The following is a 14,347-nucleotide window of genomic DNA, read 5'->3' as shown; positions in this document are numbered from 1 at the left end:
AGTCTGTGAGATAAGAGCAGCAAGTGTGGCTAGCAGAGGGATGGGAGCTGTGCAAGGCAGAAATTTCCCTGGCCTTGAGTCCCTGAGGAGATGATAGAGAAGGGACATAAAGAAACTCTTTTTGCCCCCATCTTAGCACGGTCAGAGCTGCACTGAGCACTGCAAACCACTCCAGCTTGTAAGCGTGAGATTTTTTTTTTTTTCTTCCCTTTAAAAAGTTTTCAGGAAGTCTGGGGGAGGGGCAATGCTCTTGCTTTTTTGTCATAATGGGCCCCTTTGTGGAGATGGAAGAGGAGAGATCTGCGTGCTTGCGGCGTGCAGGCTTTGCGGTGATTCCCAGGGCAACTTCCCAGATTTCCTAAAAAGCGCCGGGCCCCTGCAGTGCGGGAGAAGGGGAGCGGGACTGGTCCAGGATGGAGCTGATGGTGCTGCTCAATGCTCTGGTTACTCGCCTGCTCTTTGTGTTGCACTCCCTCATCGGGGTCTGGAGAGTGACTGAAGTGAAGAAAGAACCCAAGTACTGGCTGCTGGCACTGCTCAATCTTCTCCTGTGCCTGGAGACAGGGCTCACCCTCAAGTTTAAGCAAGGCAGAGGCTACAAATGGTGAGCATACCCTGCCGGCTCCGACGGAGCCCCTCTTGCTTCTTTGCATGTACTTTGCTGCAGATGTGGGGCTGCCTTCTGCAGCTGCTGCCTGTGAGCACAGCTGCCCTGGCTTTCTTTCTGCCACACTTCCAGGGAGCTGCGTTTTCTCCCCTGCAGAACTCAGGGTGGTGGAAGAGTGGCAATGCCCTGGCTAGTCCGTGGTCAAATCCAGAGGGCTGTCAGGAGGGGCATTTTTGCAGAAGACTGCTTGGGACACACTCTTTGTGGAGCTCTGTGTGTGTACCAACAGCTGAAAAATGTGGGAACTTTGCTGCCGGCAAAAGATACGTGCTCTAGAGCTGCTGACCCTGGGGCATGGGTATAGGGGAGGCAGGCACCCCTTGCAGGATCAGTGGGCCCCTCCGATGCCACGGCCTGGCAGGGAGCACACGCAGGAGGTGTGGGGCCATGCTGGGGGCCATGCAGCTGCTCTGTGCAGATGCCCCCATCTCTTACCCACCCCGCTGCTCCCTGCGGGCACCTCTTTCCCTGGGACTGCATTCCCTGTCCCTGCTACTTGCAACAGTGCCAACAGCGTGCTCGTGCACAAACCAAAACTCAGTGACAAGTAAATGATGAGCATTGTGAAATCTCTTTCACAATGCAGTGACAGGGGTTTCGGTATTTGGATTTGAATTTGAGAGGCTATTCCAGAGGGCAGCCTTCATGCAGGAGAGGCTTCCTAAGAAATGGACAAAAAAAGTTAGAGCCACAGAGTTTGCCCAAGCACATGGGCTTTTACGTGCATGTACGGAATGACTGCAGCCTGCTACAGCTCATCAGCACGATCAGGCAGCCAAAACAAAAGCTCTGTGAAAAGAATGCTCATGTAACTAATTGTAATGGTTTCATTAGGACCTTTAATTTTTAAAAACCTCAAACTGCAGGCAGGCCCCTGGGATAAGTCCAAGGCAAGAAAACCGAGTATTTCAGTGGCCTTATATTCCTGTCTGTTGCAACCTGGGAAACTCATTGTAACAGAAGCAGTGTTGTGTGACAATTCACACGAGTGTTCCATGCTCTAAATGTAAACGTAATAAAAGCAGTGATGAAGTCTGGGATACAGGAAAATTTAACAACAGCAGAACTCCAAACACACATTTATAAGACAGAGGCAGAGGGAGCAGACCTGATTCACTGGGGAGAGGAAGAGGCAGATGACACTTCATGAAGGAACACTTGCTAAGCCCACTTTTGGAAGATCCAAAGGAAAAACAGATACGGAAAGCAGATCCTTTCTAATGAACGTGCATGTTAGAAGTCTGGGCTAAATTTAGCTAGCAGGAAATTCTGAAAATGGATGTGGTCCAGCACTCTAAGAAACAGTAAAGTATATTATAGGTAAGAACTGCAGACAAATGGGCAGCATCTAATCACAGCAGGGTAATTTCCTCCCCTCGTGGAAAACTGCCACACTCAAACCGGGTAGTATCAACTCCATCTACAGAAATACCTCCCTAGATGTCTACTGGTGCAGGCAAAGGACAGTCTGTGCCACAGAACTCTCCTGCCTCTGACAGCCTCATATTCTTTCTATTCGCTGTTGACAAAAGACAGTTACTTATTACACCAGCCTAAATAATTACATGGCACATGTGGAGAAAGTAACATTATGCACCTGGCCAAGCAGTATTTGCTCTAGACTGCTCTTTCTGAAAGAAAAGCAGGGTTAAAGCTCCTGAGCTTTCCTGGCCTGATCTGCTATCATTAGCTCAGCATTGCTAACCTGCCAGCTGGATGGATTTTTCATGTACTCAGCTCCTACAGGAAATACTGTAAAACAGAGTACTTCTCCCATTCAATCAAGAGGTGTGTTCTCTCCCAAAATAAGCAGGCTAAAACCCCACAGAACAACTGAGTTTGATGAAGAGGGGAAGAAAAAAAAAAAAAAAGACAAATAGAGAAAACAAACAAGCAGCAGAAAACCAATACCACAAACCCCAAACCACCAACACACAATGACCCAGGACTATCTTATGTAAAGGGGATTGGTTGAAACACTTTATAGCAGCTCAGTAACCCAGTCATTTTCCTGAGGAGTTCTTTGGTTGTGTTTTTCTTCCTCAAAGTTTAATCTCCACTGGAAAAGTCATAATTACAAAAACAAAAGTAGTTCCTATCCGGATCCGATGTAACAATACATGCAACAATATTTGAACAAAATGTTGCTGCAGTTACACGATTATAAGCCATTTAAATTCACTACCAGATGTGTAGGACAGAGGGAGTCAAGCAAGCATCCAAAGTTTGGCCCCACTGCTCCATCCACACAATGCAAAGGCTGCCGTGCATCTTGGCAGTATTGTTGTGATGCTCCCTCTGCACTACACCAGGGCTAGATGCACCATCAGTTGCATCAGAGAAACTCTTTCCTAATCCAAAAGGATAAGAATTGCCCCCAAAAAGTCACATTTTATAAGAAAACATCAGCAACCTTTGAATCAGTACTTACAGGACTAGTAATGAAACTTCTCCAGTATGTCTGAATGAGCTCAGCTCAAGAAGCTAAAGATCTTAAAGCATCACCATCACAAATTATACAGGAGAGTGACTAGAAAAATGAACAAGAGACAGAAATCCTAAAAAGATTAGATAACTGGCAGTGCAAGTGGGGGAACAAGGCCAAGGCCCATTTTCATCAAGCTTTTTAGCCTGCCCTAAAGATGCCTTACTGAGGAAATGCTTGTTTTAGGCAAACTGATACTGTTTCTGCCTTTCAACTTACTGATTCACCCTTAGGAGATCTGAAAGAGTATGTTAGCTAAATATTTTTCTTGTTTGTTTGTTCTAAATACAGAGAATGCAGTGATGGAGATCTAAACAGCTAAAAGCCTTTGGTTGGTTTTTGAAAAAAAGATTTTAAATAAACTACATATGATCTTGGATTTACAAAAACGCTATCATTTGTAACCGACAGCATGAGGAATTCAGCAAGAATAACAACTCTTATGTGCAGTTAAAATGAGCTGTAACTAAAGTAGCATTCTCAAGGTCCAACTCAGCTAATGATAGGATACATGGGGTTTACGATGTGATAGAATACCAAGCTATCTTTTCTTTTCCTTTGCAGGTTTTCACCAGCGATATTTTTATATCTGATTTGCACAGTACCATCATTATGGCTACTAGAAATTCATCACGGGACACAGGTATGTATTATCAGACAAGATGGGACTGGCTTGAAATCGATGAATTAATTGATGGGTAGTAATTGGGAATGCATGCCAGACCTTGTTCCAGTTTTCCATTTTATACTGTTGGGACATTACATAAAATTGCATAATGTTACATATAGACCAGCTGGGACTATGGACCACTGTGCATTTCCTAAATATCAAGTAATCAACCTTTTTCCTAGCTAAAATGAGACCCTTATTCAGCTGGGTAACTGAGGACTAGACGTTTGAAACATAGCCCTTCAGCCCCAGGTTACCAGCTTTAATCTTTTCCAGCATGGTGACAAAATTTAATTGCTTTAGAGGCCTTTATTTAAAAAAAAAAAAAAAAAAAAAAAAAAAAAGTACGAGTTTCATGGCACTTAAAGGCAGGCATCACAATTCCAAGCAAGCCAAAATTGAGGCAGGTATCAATGAAAGGGGTCTTAAACTCAAATTACCTCGTGTTTACTGCAACCTAGGAGAATATTCACAGATTGCTAACAGATTTGCTGACATGTTGTAAATTGTCTGTGTTTATATTCCTTGTCTGTGCTGTACGGTGATCTGGGAAGGGGGTGTCTGGGTTCCACTTCAGGACCCAAACATGCAGCGGAGCTTTTAAAATGAATTGTTCTTGTGCCAGATGGGGTCAGTTAGGGCCAAGACAGAGCCTGCACCTCCCCATGCAGGCTGCCTGAGAGTCCCCATAACACTTCTATATAGTGAAAAGGGCATTTGCTATGTCCCCAGAGTTGCACATATTGGTAATGCACAACCATGGCAAAAAGGGGTCTAGTAGGAGTAAGAGAAAAAGCTTCAGAAGAAAATACATAAATTAGACTAAGGAGACACAGTGCCTCATTTTCTCCTTTGAAACATTGTTAGAGCCCACAGAAGCATAATCAAATATTCAAAATTGTGTTTACACTGAAAATGCCTGAGGCTTTTTCTAAATACAGCAGCAGGAATTTATTGTCTTCTTGCTTTGCCAAATCTCCTTAAACAGTCACAGACAGGTAATGTGGATATTGAGAACATTTGTCATAGTTAAATCTGGTCCAAGAAACAGGCTAATTTTGTAGTCAGAGGCAGCAGTTTATTTCCTAAAATGATGTTAGAACATGGCATACTTTGTTCTTATTGATATACTGCTACTGTGAATTAAAGAGGAAGTACATCAAGTTAACAGCTTAGTTTATACCTGGAGAGATAGGATGGAGAGTTCTGGAAATGCACACTCGAATAGATTTGAAAACAATACCTCCAGAAGGGGAGCAGCCCTCCTAACAATTAACCTCAAAATGCAGCACCCAGACAAGTACTATTGTGCATGCTAAAGTATTGCTGAGATTTTCCTTATTAAAATACTAGCAGAATGGGTAATTACGCAGTCACTAGATCCACACATTTCATATATACACACCATCGAAACAGTTTGTGGTCTTTAAGGTAGCAGAATTTTGATCTCCCAGTGGATCCCTAAGAGGAAGTGTTGGTGCTATTATTTAAGGCATGTGCTAATACGCAGTCTTTCCTTCTGAAGACTGAGGCAATTCTGCCTCTGAGCACCGCAGAAGTAGACATAAGTAATACCATTCATCTATCACCAGTGGAGTATGGGCTGCATAGAAAGTACTGCTTTGCAGTGAGGTATTTGGGGATGAAATACATTTTGGGAAGAAATGCTATAAAGGAAATTCAATTGTACTGAGTGAAAAAAAATTTCTGTCAGCAAAACAGAGTGGCAAGAAAATTAAAACCATTTAATCTATTAAAAATAACCATTCTTTCTTCATAAAGTGTAAGATCTCAAATGAACAAGTGCCTCTTAGCTTTTCAAACACCTGCTGCAGTACTGCTGCAGAAAGCAAGAGCTGACCCCCTTCAGCAAAGCTCACCTGACTGCTGGGGCAATAGCCAGCTTTCTAGTAACACAGATACCTGGCAAACCTTGCAATTACTTTTACCCACTCAAAGCTTGAACATTAAAGAAATAATTGATAATTTCTGCCCATTCCCTCAGCTTCTTTCTGACATCGGATTCCCTTACCAACTAAAGTTCTGTCATATCACTCTTCCAGAAGAGAATTAAGATAGAAGTGCTGTAAAATGCGTACAATTATTTCCTGTTTTATTTTTGCATAGAAAAAATCTTGGCAGCTTTGTTTAGCTACATACACATCTCGATACCTAGGAGTAACTAGGCTGTAGAAGTAAGCAAGAAAACCACATTTATCAGCTGCCTATGAGGCTTAGTTTTTTTCCTTCTTCCTTGTCACATCCCCATTAAGTCACTGCATACACATAATTAGCTAGGCAAATATGCCTGGCACCAGCAGTCCTATCTACATGCATATAGATAATGTAACATAAAGGCTCCTCTCCAAACTTTTAAGTGAGTCACCACTTAATAAGCATTCAGAAGAACTAACTAAAACAAGATAGGAAGGTACTTAAACGAAAATTGGGAGTCTGTTTAAATGCCTGGCTTTGCAGAAGCAGCTCTCCATTTCCTGCCTGCAGTCTGAGACACACAGACCCGCCCTGAGGAGCACCATTCAGTCAGCATCCATGGAGCCTTCCACTGAGATAGCAACCTCCCATCACGCCAGGAATGGTTTCAAAAAAATTCACATATAAGGAGCCTACAAAAGATACTAATAAAGTGAACCGGTTTTCTTAAAGCAGTGTTCTCTGTGCCTGTGTACCACTAGAAAAATGAAACGAGCCCCTCACAGCCATGCAGAAACATGGAACATGAGAGCTTTACTCTGTCCCCCTGCAGCAGGGCAAGCCTCAAATTTGGCAAATTCCTCCCTAATAGGGTTTTTAAAAACAACTAACCAAACCCCCAAACTCTGAATTTTAATGCAAGTTCGTAGCTCTCCCTTCTTCACTCTGCCACACTGGGCAAGGGGCAGAAGAGAGGGCTCGAAGGCTGACCTGCTGACAAGCCAAAGGCTGTCGAGGTGAATTAGCCTTCCCCTCCAGCACAAGGTATCAGTCCCTTTGCCCTACCCAGGCTACTTGTAACAAGGTAGATACTCACTTCTTAATATGCTGGGGCGGTTATTTCTCTTACACAATAGTTTGAAGTCACGGTCTTGTTGACCAACTGCATCGCACTGCCTGTGGGAGCTGCTCAGAAAGGCTGGCCTTTGGAGGCTTCGGTCTTCTCCTACAGGCAATAGATAAATAGGCTTCTCCAGAGCACCAGTTAATTTCCACTTCTGAAACATCCCCTGAACAATCTGCTGCTTCTCCTGCTCTCCATGGGCTGCAGGGCTAACCCAGGAGATCAGCCCTACAAGGCTGTAGCTGGGCAGAACCCCAGCCCCTCCCTGTCGCTGTCTCCATGCCCCATAATTCGGGCTTCCCTCCTCCAAATGGAAATATTCCCCCCATTTGTGTGTGAGTCTTTCAGCGTGCACACACCCACTGTCCAAATAAGCCAGGCATTCAGTTTAAGAGCCTTTATCACCACGTACAAAAGCAACAAGGACTTCCTCCTGATTTTTCAGGCCACAGGAAGTCGCTCCATTTCTCTACAACATCATCAAGCAAGAGGCAGTGTTCACTCAGACATGTGCAGAGACCAAGGAAAGCATCAGAGTGGAATCCAAAATTTGTTCAAATGTGACATTTGCTGGAAAATGTTCCCTGCATATTGGCAGGCATTATGCTGAATACAGCTACTCAGCATGCACTCAAACACATTCCAATTGTTGCAGAAAATCACTCCTCGTGCAATAAAATGGTGGGGGGCCCAGTGGAGAAATGCAAATCATCTGGTGTTCTCTGGCACAAGTAGGATAGAAGTCTTTAATGACAGCATGGTTTGATTTTTTAATTATCCCTTTTCTATTACAATGAAATGTTAGGGGTTGTTATGAAGACAGATTTTAGAAACCACTCCCCAGACGCTCCAGGACCAGCCATGGGGTGAAGCAGAAAGCAGCATGGCACTGCACTCCTCAGTGCTCAGTCCAGCCTCACCACGGCTCACTGCACTCCACGTAACAGTATGCCTTAGCCAACATTTACTTTCTCCGAGTAACCGGTGTCTGAGAAAACTAAAGCACCACTTCTTCCACTCTGCAGGGATGGAAGATATCAAAAACCTCTATTTCCTAGTTATTATTTCCCTTAGAGGGGAAACACAAACCAAGTGTCCCCCCAGCCCAACTCTATCCATTTCAGCCTTGAGGTAAACCATACAGAAGAATGAAACAGCACATTTAGAGAACCTTTTTTCTTGTCACTAGGGAAAAGAAACAAATTTTGAAAAGTTTGGATGTAGAGACCGACCAGAAGTATAAGATAGCAGACTAACCATGCCCAATTTTTACCCTGTTTTACCATTTTAGGCAGAGAGAGACTGTAGGAAACCCAGCAGCCTGTCGAAGAGAGCTTCAGGCAGAGAGCATTCAGAGGGTGCAGTCTTAACAGCAAAGGTGTCACCTGCTCCATCAGCCTTTGAATTTATATCAGCTTTATCGGCACAATCCTATAGCTTCTCAAGGGCCTACCAACACATCACCCCTGCCCACAGAAGAATTCCTCCCTTCTGAGCATGAGGGAAATTACAGTCAGAGTAAGCATGTAGCTTTGTTAACATCCACTGACTTTACGAACGAACCCTCTGCAGTTTGGCAAAACAGGTCTCTTCCAGCCACAGAGCACATCTGCTCCCTGTGCACGACATTTATGCATGTGTGATGTTTTTGTTCACAACAGTATTGCAGTAATGAGCCTGGAGCTGGTCAGGTGAATGTCACCAACCAAGACTTCAATCAATCCAGAGACAGCAGTCATGGAAGTGAGGGAATAGATCACCACATCATTCAGACGGTGGGACACCTTTCCTGTTCCTAGTAGAGAGCTCTTACAATGTGTAAGGAAAGAGCAATTAGAGAGGACTGTCATGACTATTTGGGAAGCCTCCTCACGCTGGAGTAAGAAAATGTTAGTTTCACAAAGCCACATGGTGGAAGTGGCCTACGTTATACCATGTACTAACTATTCAGTTAGATTCTGAATGGTTATTGCTGGTAGAAAGTCTCATTGTTCTCAGAATCTAACTGAATTTAAAGAGTGTCCAGTGACAGTTCTGCAAATGATAATGCTCAGCTGAAAAATGAGAATGGGAGAAAAAGCACAGAGAAAGAATCAGTATTCATTACCCAAAATTGGTATTAATATGCCTTTTTCAAATTATGCCTGCTGCATAGAAATTATCTGCTCTAATACAAGATGACAGGGAACAAAAGCAGGCTGAAGGATGAATGCCATCTTTAGTGTCAGTCTCCTGAAGTTACAGTATGCTATTGCTGTTGTCTTTTAAACAGGCTAAAGTCTTAGTGAATCAGCTCTCCACGATCTGTGAAACTGTATGGACGCTGGCCCTCCACCAGACCTTCCTACTGCTCCTAGTAGTTGGGAGATGGCTTCTCCCCATCGGGATGGAAATCACGCGGGATCAATTGTCTCAGCTGCTTCTCATGTTTGTGGGAACAGCAGCAGATATACTTGAATTTGCTAGTGAAACCCTGGACATTAAGGATGTGCGGTAAGGAATATTTGCTGGCATAAATAATTTGCACAGAGCAAAAGAGTTGCTTGTTGTTTTTTTTTTTTTTAAAGTTTGTTCGGGCTGTCTGCAGTATCCAGATTATTCAAACTGTATTCCCACAGATAACAGAAAGCTACACACAAGGGCTCTGTTTTCCTGCTCTTGCCTTTCCCTCTGTAAAAGACATAACAGTCCTATGAGCTTTGTTAGAGATTACTCATCCATTGCCAGCAGAGAAGCATGGCACATCCATCACAATAAAAGGGTACGAAGAGCCAAACAGCTAGCATAACTGCCATGCAGCGTCAGATCTTGCAGCTACAGGAGCTGAAACACTGGATACACAGTAAACCTTTCAGGTTAATGAATTGTTTTAGACTGGCATGGAAGCAACTAGAGTTTGCTTTAGTGATTCATTATCCAAGTTGATTCTTTAGTTGTTTCGGATGTACTTTCTTCTGCGTGATAGAATGACAAAGCGTTCAAAGATAAGAAGAAAGGGAGCAGAATATTTCTGGTGTGAATTTTCAACATTGCAATCTCTCCCGGAGAACGTAAGCCCATCTCCCTCTCACAGCACTGAGAGCTGAATGGTGAACATCCATCACAGAGAAAAAATCCGAGAAGAGGTTCATCCTCTTACAGACACAGTATTAAGGAATTTTTATTTTATTATTTTTAATAGCACAGAAGATTTTATAGGAGGAAGAGAGGTCCTTCCCACTTGGCAGAGAAGCTGCAGGCTCTCAAGGAATGTGTAATCATTACATATGTAAAGACATTTCTGAGCCACATGTCTATTTCCACATGCTTATCATTATAACAGCATTAAATATTTAGTGTAATTACACAGCTGGAACATGTGGCATGAACAGCAGAAATTCCACACCAAAGTTGCCTGGTTTTCTTCGTCTTACTGGTACATCTCAGACGCATGCATTAATCAATCACTGCCTGGCTTAACCTCCCTTTAAATAACATCCCAAATACTATGGAAAACATTTTTGTTGCCACATAAGGAAACTGCATCTTCACTGTTATCGCTTTTTCCCCTCCCATAGGAAGAATTATGTTCTCTTAAATGCAATTCTTGCTGTATGGACCTGGAGTATGTTACAGTTTCCACTTGATCTTGCAGGTTAGTACTTGCACATAGACAAGAAGAGAACAAGTGCTTTAAGTTTTTGTTGGCATGTCTCGTGGCTGTGCACACGCTACAGGCTCTACCCAGGACTTCTGGTGGAGAACAATTCATATGACAAAGACAATAAGGCTTTTTGCTGAAAGACCACTGTGGTTTCTTTTGAGGAACCATTTATTTATGGCTAATCTCTGATCTCCCTGATAAAACCACTTCCAGGAAAACTGGTATTGCAGTACTGTATTGAAGCATCTGCTCTGGTTGCGTGTTACTGCCTTAAACTTTGCTGTGTGAGCTCTTGAACTAGATCTGATTGTGAATTCTGTCACGGTTCCAATCTGGGCAGGTTATTGGCACCTATGGAGAGAGGAACCAGCCTCAGGCACCGGGAACAGCACAGCCTAGAGCACAGGTATCAGGCTCAGAAGAGGTTATCACCGGAGAAATTAGCTATTCACAGGAAACCTATAGGGCCATATGATGTTGGGACTGTACATGCTTATCCTAAAGGAAGAGGCCCAACATTCAGCTTACTCAAACTGATATTTGTCTATACGCAGAAAGGGCTTCTCTAGATCAAAGGAGAACAAGGAAAGCCTCCTCAACCACCAACTGTTGCAATCATTCTGGCCTCCAACTGCAAGTTTGCAGCTGAACTATACCAGTCTAAAGATGAGGTATCCTCACCAGCATCTTATATAAAATTGATGACTAGGTTGACACGGTGATTAAAATAATGAACGAATAAAGTAATGAGAAATGATTCTGGGACATTTTTATTAGCCTTTTCTTTGTGGACAGCATTAGACTTTGTTTTCAACACTGAAGCTAGGAAAATATTCCAGTATTTCAGCTCAGCTGCTCACCTCCTGAGAAAGCTGATGCAATTTATCACAGATAAAATTCCTGTTACTGGTAAAATACATTATCTTACAGATACACAACACTCAAATTAAAAAAAAAAAAAAAAAAAAGGCAAAAACACTACACATACATCACCACTACCGAGATAAATTCAAACGCTGCTTAAAGAAACACACCATTAATTTAAGTGAACTAAGCTGTGCACTGTGCTTTTTTTCCCCCTCTCCTCTGGCTGTTGCTTTTCTGCTTATTTAATTACATTTACTAGTTAAAAATTAAGTTATTGAACACACTACCCTGAAATTTACCATGGGTACAATTTGTTTTAGGTAATTCTATACAGCTGCACAGATACTACTTGTCATTCAGGCATCAGAACGTTTAATCACACATCAACCATGACCTAAAAGAGCAATTCATAGACAATATAGGATGTCAGCAATGCAGGTAGGACTGTTAAACAACAATGACACAAAAGCCATTAAAAAATTAGCTGCTGCCGAAGCTTTGCCTAATGGATTCAGAAAAAGCATTCCCCATTCGACAACTCATTTTCCACTCTTGAGTCTCATCTTTTTTCTTTTCCCAGAGCTGACTCAAACAATGGAGTTATTTTGGTAAGCTGCGATGTTTGGTGGTTATTACTGCATCCCAGTAACTACAGGTCTTAAGCTAATGAAATCACACTGCCTGAGAAATGGGTCAGCTCAGCTATATGCATTTTCGTAAGATGCAGCTATAGTTACTGCACACAAAGCCTTCTGATGACCCTTCTCTGGATGCTGTGCCACCAAAAGCATTCTAGCTCACCACTGTCATTATAGCTGAGGGGGATGCATCCGCACAGGTTCCAGTTGTTGCACCCAACTTGATGTCCAGAAAGCTACAAACAAGTAACAGTAGCTCAAGTCTCATATGACAAGCAGGGACTACAGTTTCATCCTGTCCATAATGCCTGATACTGACCCTCAAACATGACCTGATTTTACTATGACACATAGAAAAGGCAACAGGAATCTTTTAAAATCAAGGTCTTCACCTGGAACTAGCTGAGGTGCTACAGCTTTGGATGTTCCCATTCAGCATCGAGGGATTTTTTCAGTTTGTGGTATTTTATTTTATTGGTTTGTTTTTTTAAGGATGCATATTAGCCTGGCACATTGATTCAACAGAAAAGCATCTAGGAAGTTGTTGCAGAAGTATTAAGTGATCCACTTCTTGTTTTCAAGTGTATAAACACTGATAGCTTTGTGGGATAGTAAAGGGGAAACAATTTTTTGGTGTTTTCCAGCAGACCATGTAAGTGCCTGCTTAACACGAGATTAGTGTGCTGTACTGAAACAGAGCTCAGAAATGGGATGTGCTTTATGTTGAACTGTTTACACTCAAAGGCATTTATAATCCAGGGTATCTAAAAGCTGCACTTCACCCAATCCTATGTTTTAAAGAGTTGTTTTAACACGTGTTTTATTTCCAGTACAGCATATTGGCTGCAAACCAACTGCATCAGCAAGGCGGATCCCCAGCCTGCTGTTCTGCAGGTACAGCGCGGAGCTGTGGAACATCGGGGTCAGCTTGTTCATACAGGATGGACCCTTCTTCATCGTGCGTTCAATCCTGATGGGCCACTTCAGAATATTCAATCAGTTGCTGGTGTTTTTTACAGCTAAGAACATCTTAGTTTTGACCCTACAACTGTATCGTTTGGCAGTGATAACATTAGACTTCCGTGCTACTATTCTGCAGAAGAGCAGGAAAGGAGAAGTCAGCTGCTGCCCATGTGAGCCTTATGAAGCCAGCACTCAAGCTACTGCTGAGCAAGATACTGAAATGAAAGTTCATTGATTTTCCAGTGAGAGAGGAATCCCAAGCTCCATCAAAAGACCAGTGAGCACAGTTACTGACTCAAAACCAACTGTATTTCTCACAGCTTCCTCAAAAGGGCTTGGCCTATTTCTATGGTCAAACAGACTTTGAGCACATAAACCATCTCGTTCACCAAGAAATCAATTTCTTCTGAACTGTAGGGGAAATTTCTGAAGCAAAAGATAGAGAAATGGAACATTTTATATCCTATCGGATTTCGGCGTGTTTTGACTAGTTCCCTGTTATATTATCCATAGGGATTTTGTAGCCATAGTTCGTAGTAGCAATGAAGGTTTGGCACACTAACAAGGTTGGTTATTACCTTGGGTGACACTCTGCTGACATATGTACCTGCATGTATTCAGATAGAAGGATAAGAAGGATAAAAATCCTCATGGAATAGGGGAAACAGAAGCATTCAGCCCTACTTCAGTGGTTGGGCTGTAACTTAAGCATGATAAACAATGTTTGCTGTGCATGGAAGCAGCTGCTACAGTGACAACTGCAGACACCTAAGTGAAGGGGCATGATTTGTACTGTTACTATGACATCCAAACATCGTTCATTCAAAAAATTCAAAGCTTCTTTGAATGTTACCTCACCTCTGGTGGATTTTCAGTTTCAAAAGGCTATGCAACACCATGAAACACCATGCTGTCTCTTAGGACCTGCACGGTCTGAATAATTTCAACCTTACAAATAAAAATATATTAAAATGATAATGAAATCCTCACAGATCATTTGAACACGACTGTGTTTGTCACCCAGACATTTTCTACAGAGATATTTGCATTTTTATTTCTATCAGTCAGAACATAAACCAAAAAGAATATTGTTTTTAATGCTGCACTGTGTTTGAAGTTGAGGGCAGTTTTGAAGTGTCACCATTTTTTTTTTTTTTTTTTTTTTTTAAATGGCCTTTCTCAGGCATCTCAGGTAGCCAAGCCAACTAGAAAGAAGGTGGCACTACAGAGACTTGACAGAAAATCTAAGCAGAAGATTTGTGGCTTGTGCTTAGCATTTCATGAAGCCCCATGAAATCATTTCAGACGTCATCTGGTCTATCAAGTGTCAAGATCTACTTTTAAGAAATGGCTAAT

At 42.4% G+C, this 14,347-nt stretch overlaps 1 protein-coding gene across 2 annotated transcripts; it reads left to right on the top strand.

The window, feature by feature from the left end:
* The first annotated feature begins 293 nt into the window (after window positions 1–293).
* TMEM26 (transmembrane protein 26) lies at window positions 294–14,126 on the top strand. 2 transcript variants are annotated; one of them, XM_032190704.1, is made up of 6 exons: window positions 294–604; window positions 3,717–3,795; window positions 8,542–8,655; window positions 9,153–9,373; window positions 10,438–10,514; window positions 12,859–14,126. In XM_032190704.1, the coding sequence occupies exons 1-6, from the start codon at window positions 414–416 to the stop codon at window positions 13,224–13,226; spliced, it is 1,050 nt and encodes a 349-aa protein (XP_032046595.1). In that variant the 5' UTR covers window positions 294–413; the 3' UTR covers window positions 13,227–14,126. The 2 variants fall into 2 exon arrangements, with proteins under 2 accessions (XP_032046595.1, XP_032046596.1); XM_032190705.1 differs by lacking the exon at window positions 8,542–8,655.
* The last annotated feature ends 221 nt before the right edge of the window (window positions 14,127–14,347 follow it).

Source organism: Aythya fuligula, chromosome 7 (genome assembly GCF_009819795.1).
Source record: "Aythya fuligula isolate bAytFul2 chromosome 7, bAytFul2.pri, whole genome shotgun sequence".
In the NCBI taxonomy this organism is placed as follows: domain Eukaryota; kingdom Metazoa; phylum Chordata; class Aves; order Anseriformes; family Anatidae; genus Aythya; species Aythya fuligula.
Note: the sequence above shows the minus strand (reverse complement) of the source record. Positions and strands in the feature narration are given on the sequence as shown.

Coding starts and splice junctions, on each gene's coding strand:
- TMEM26 (XM_032190704.1), top strand. CDS start 414: ATGGAGCTGATGGTGCTGCTCAATGCTCTGGTTACTCGCCTGCTCTTT. Junction 8,656..9,152: donor ATCACCACATCATTCAGACG/GTGGGACACCTT, acceptor TCTTTTAAACAG/GCTAAAGTCTTAGTGAATCA. Junction 9,374..10,437: donor CTGGACATTAAGGATGTGCG/GTAAGGAATATT, acceptor CCCCTCCCATAG/GAAGAATTATGTTCTCTTAA.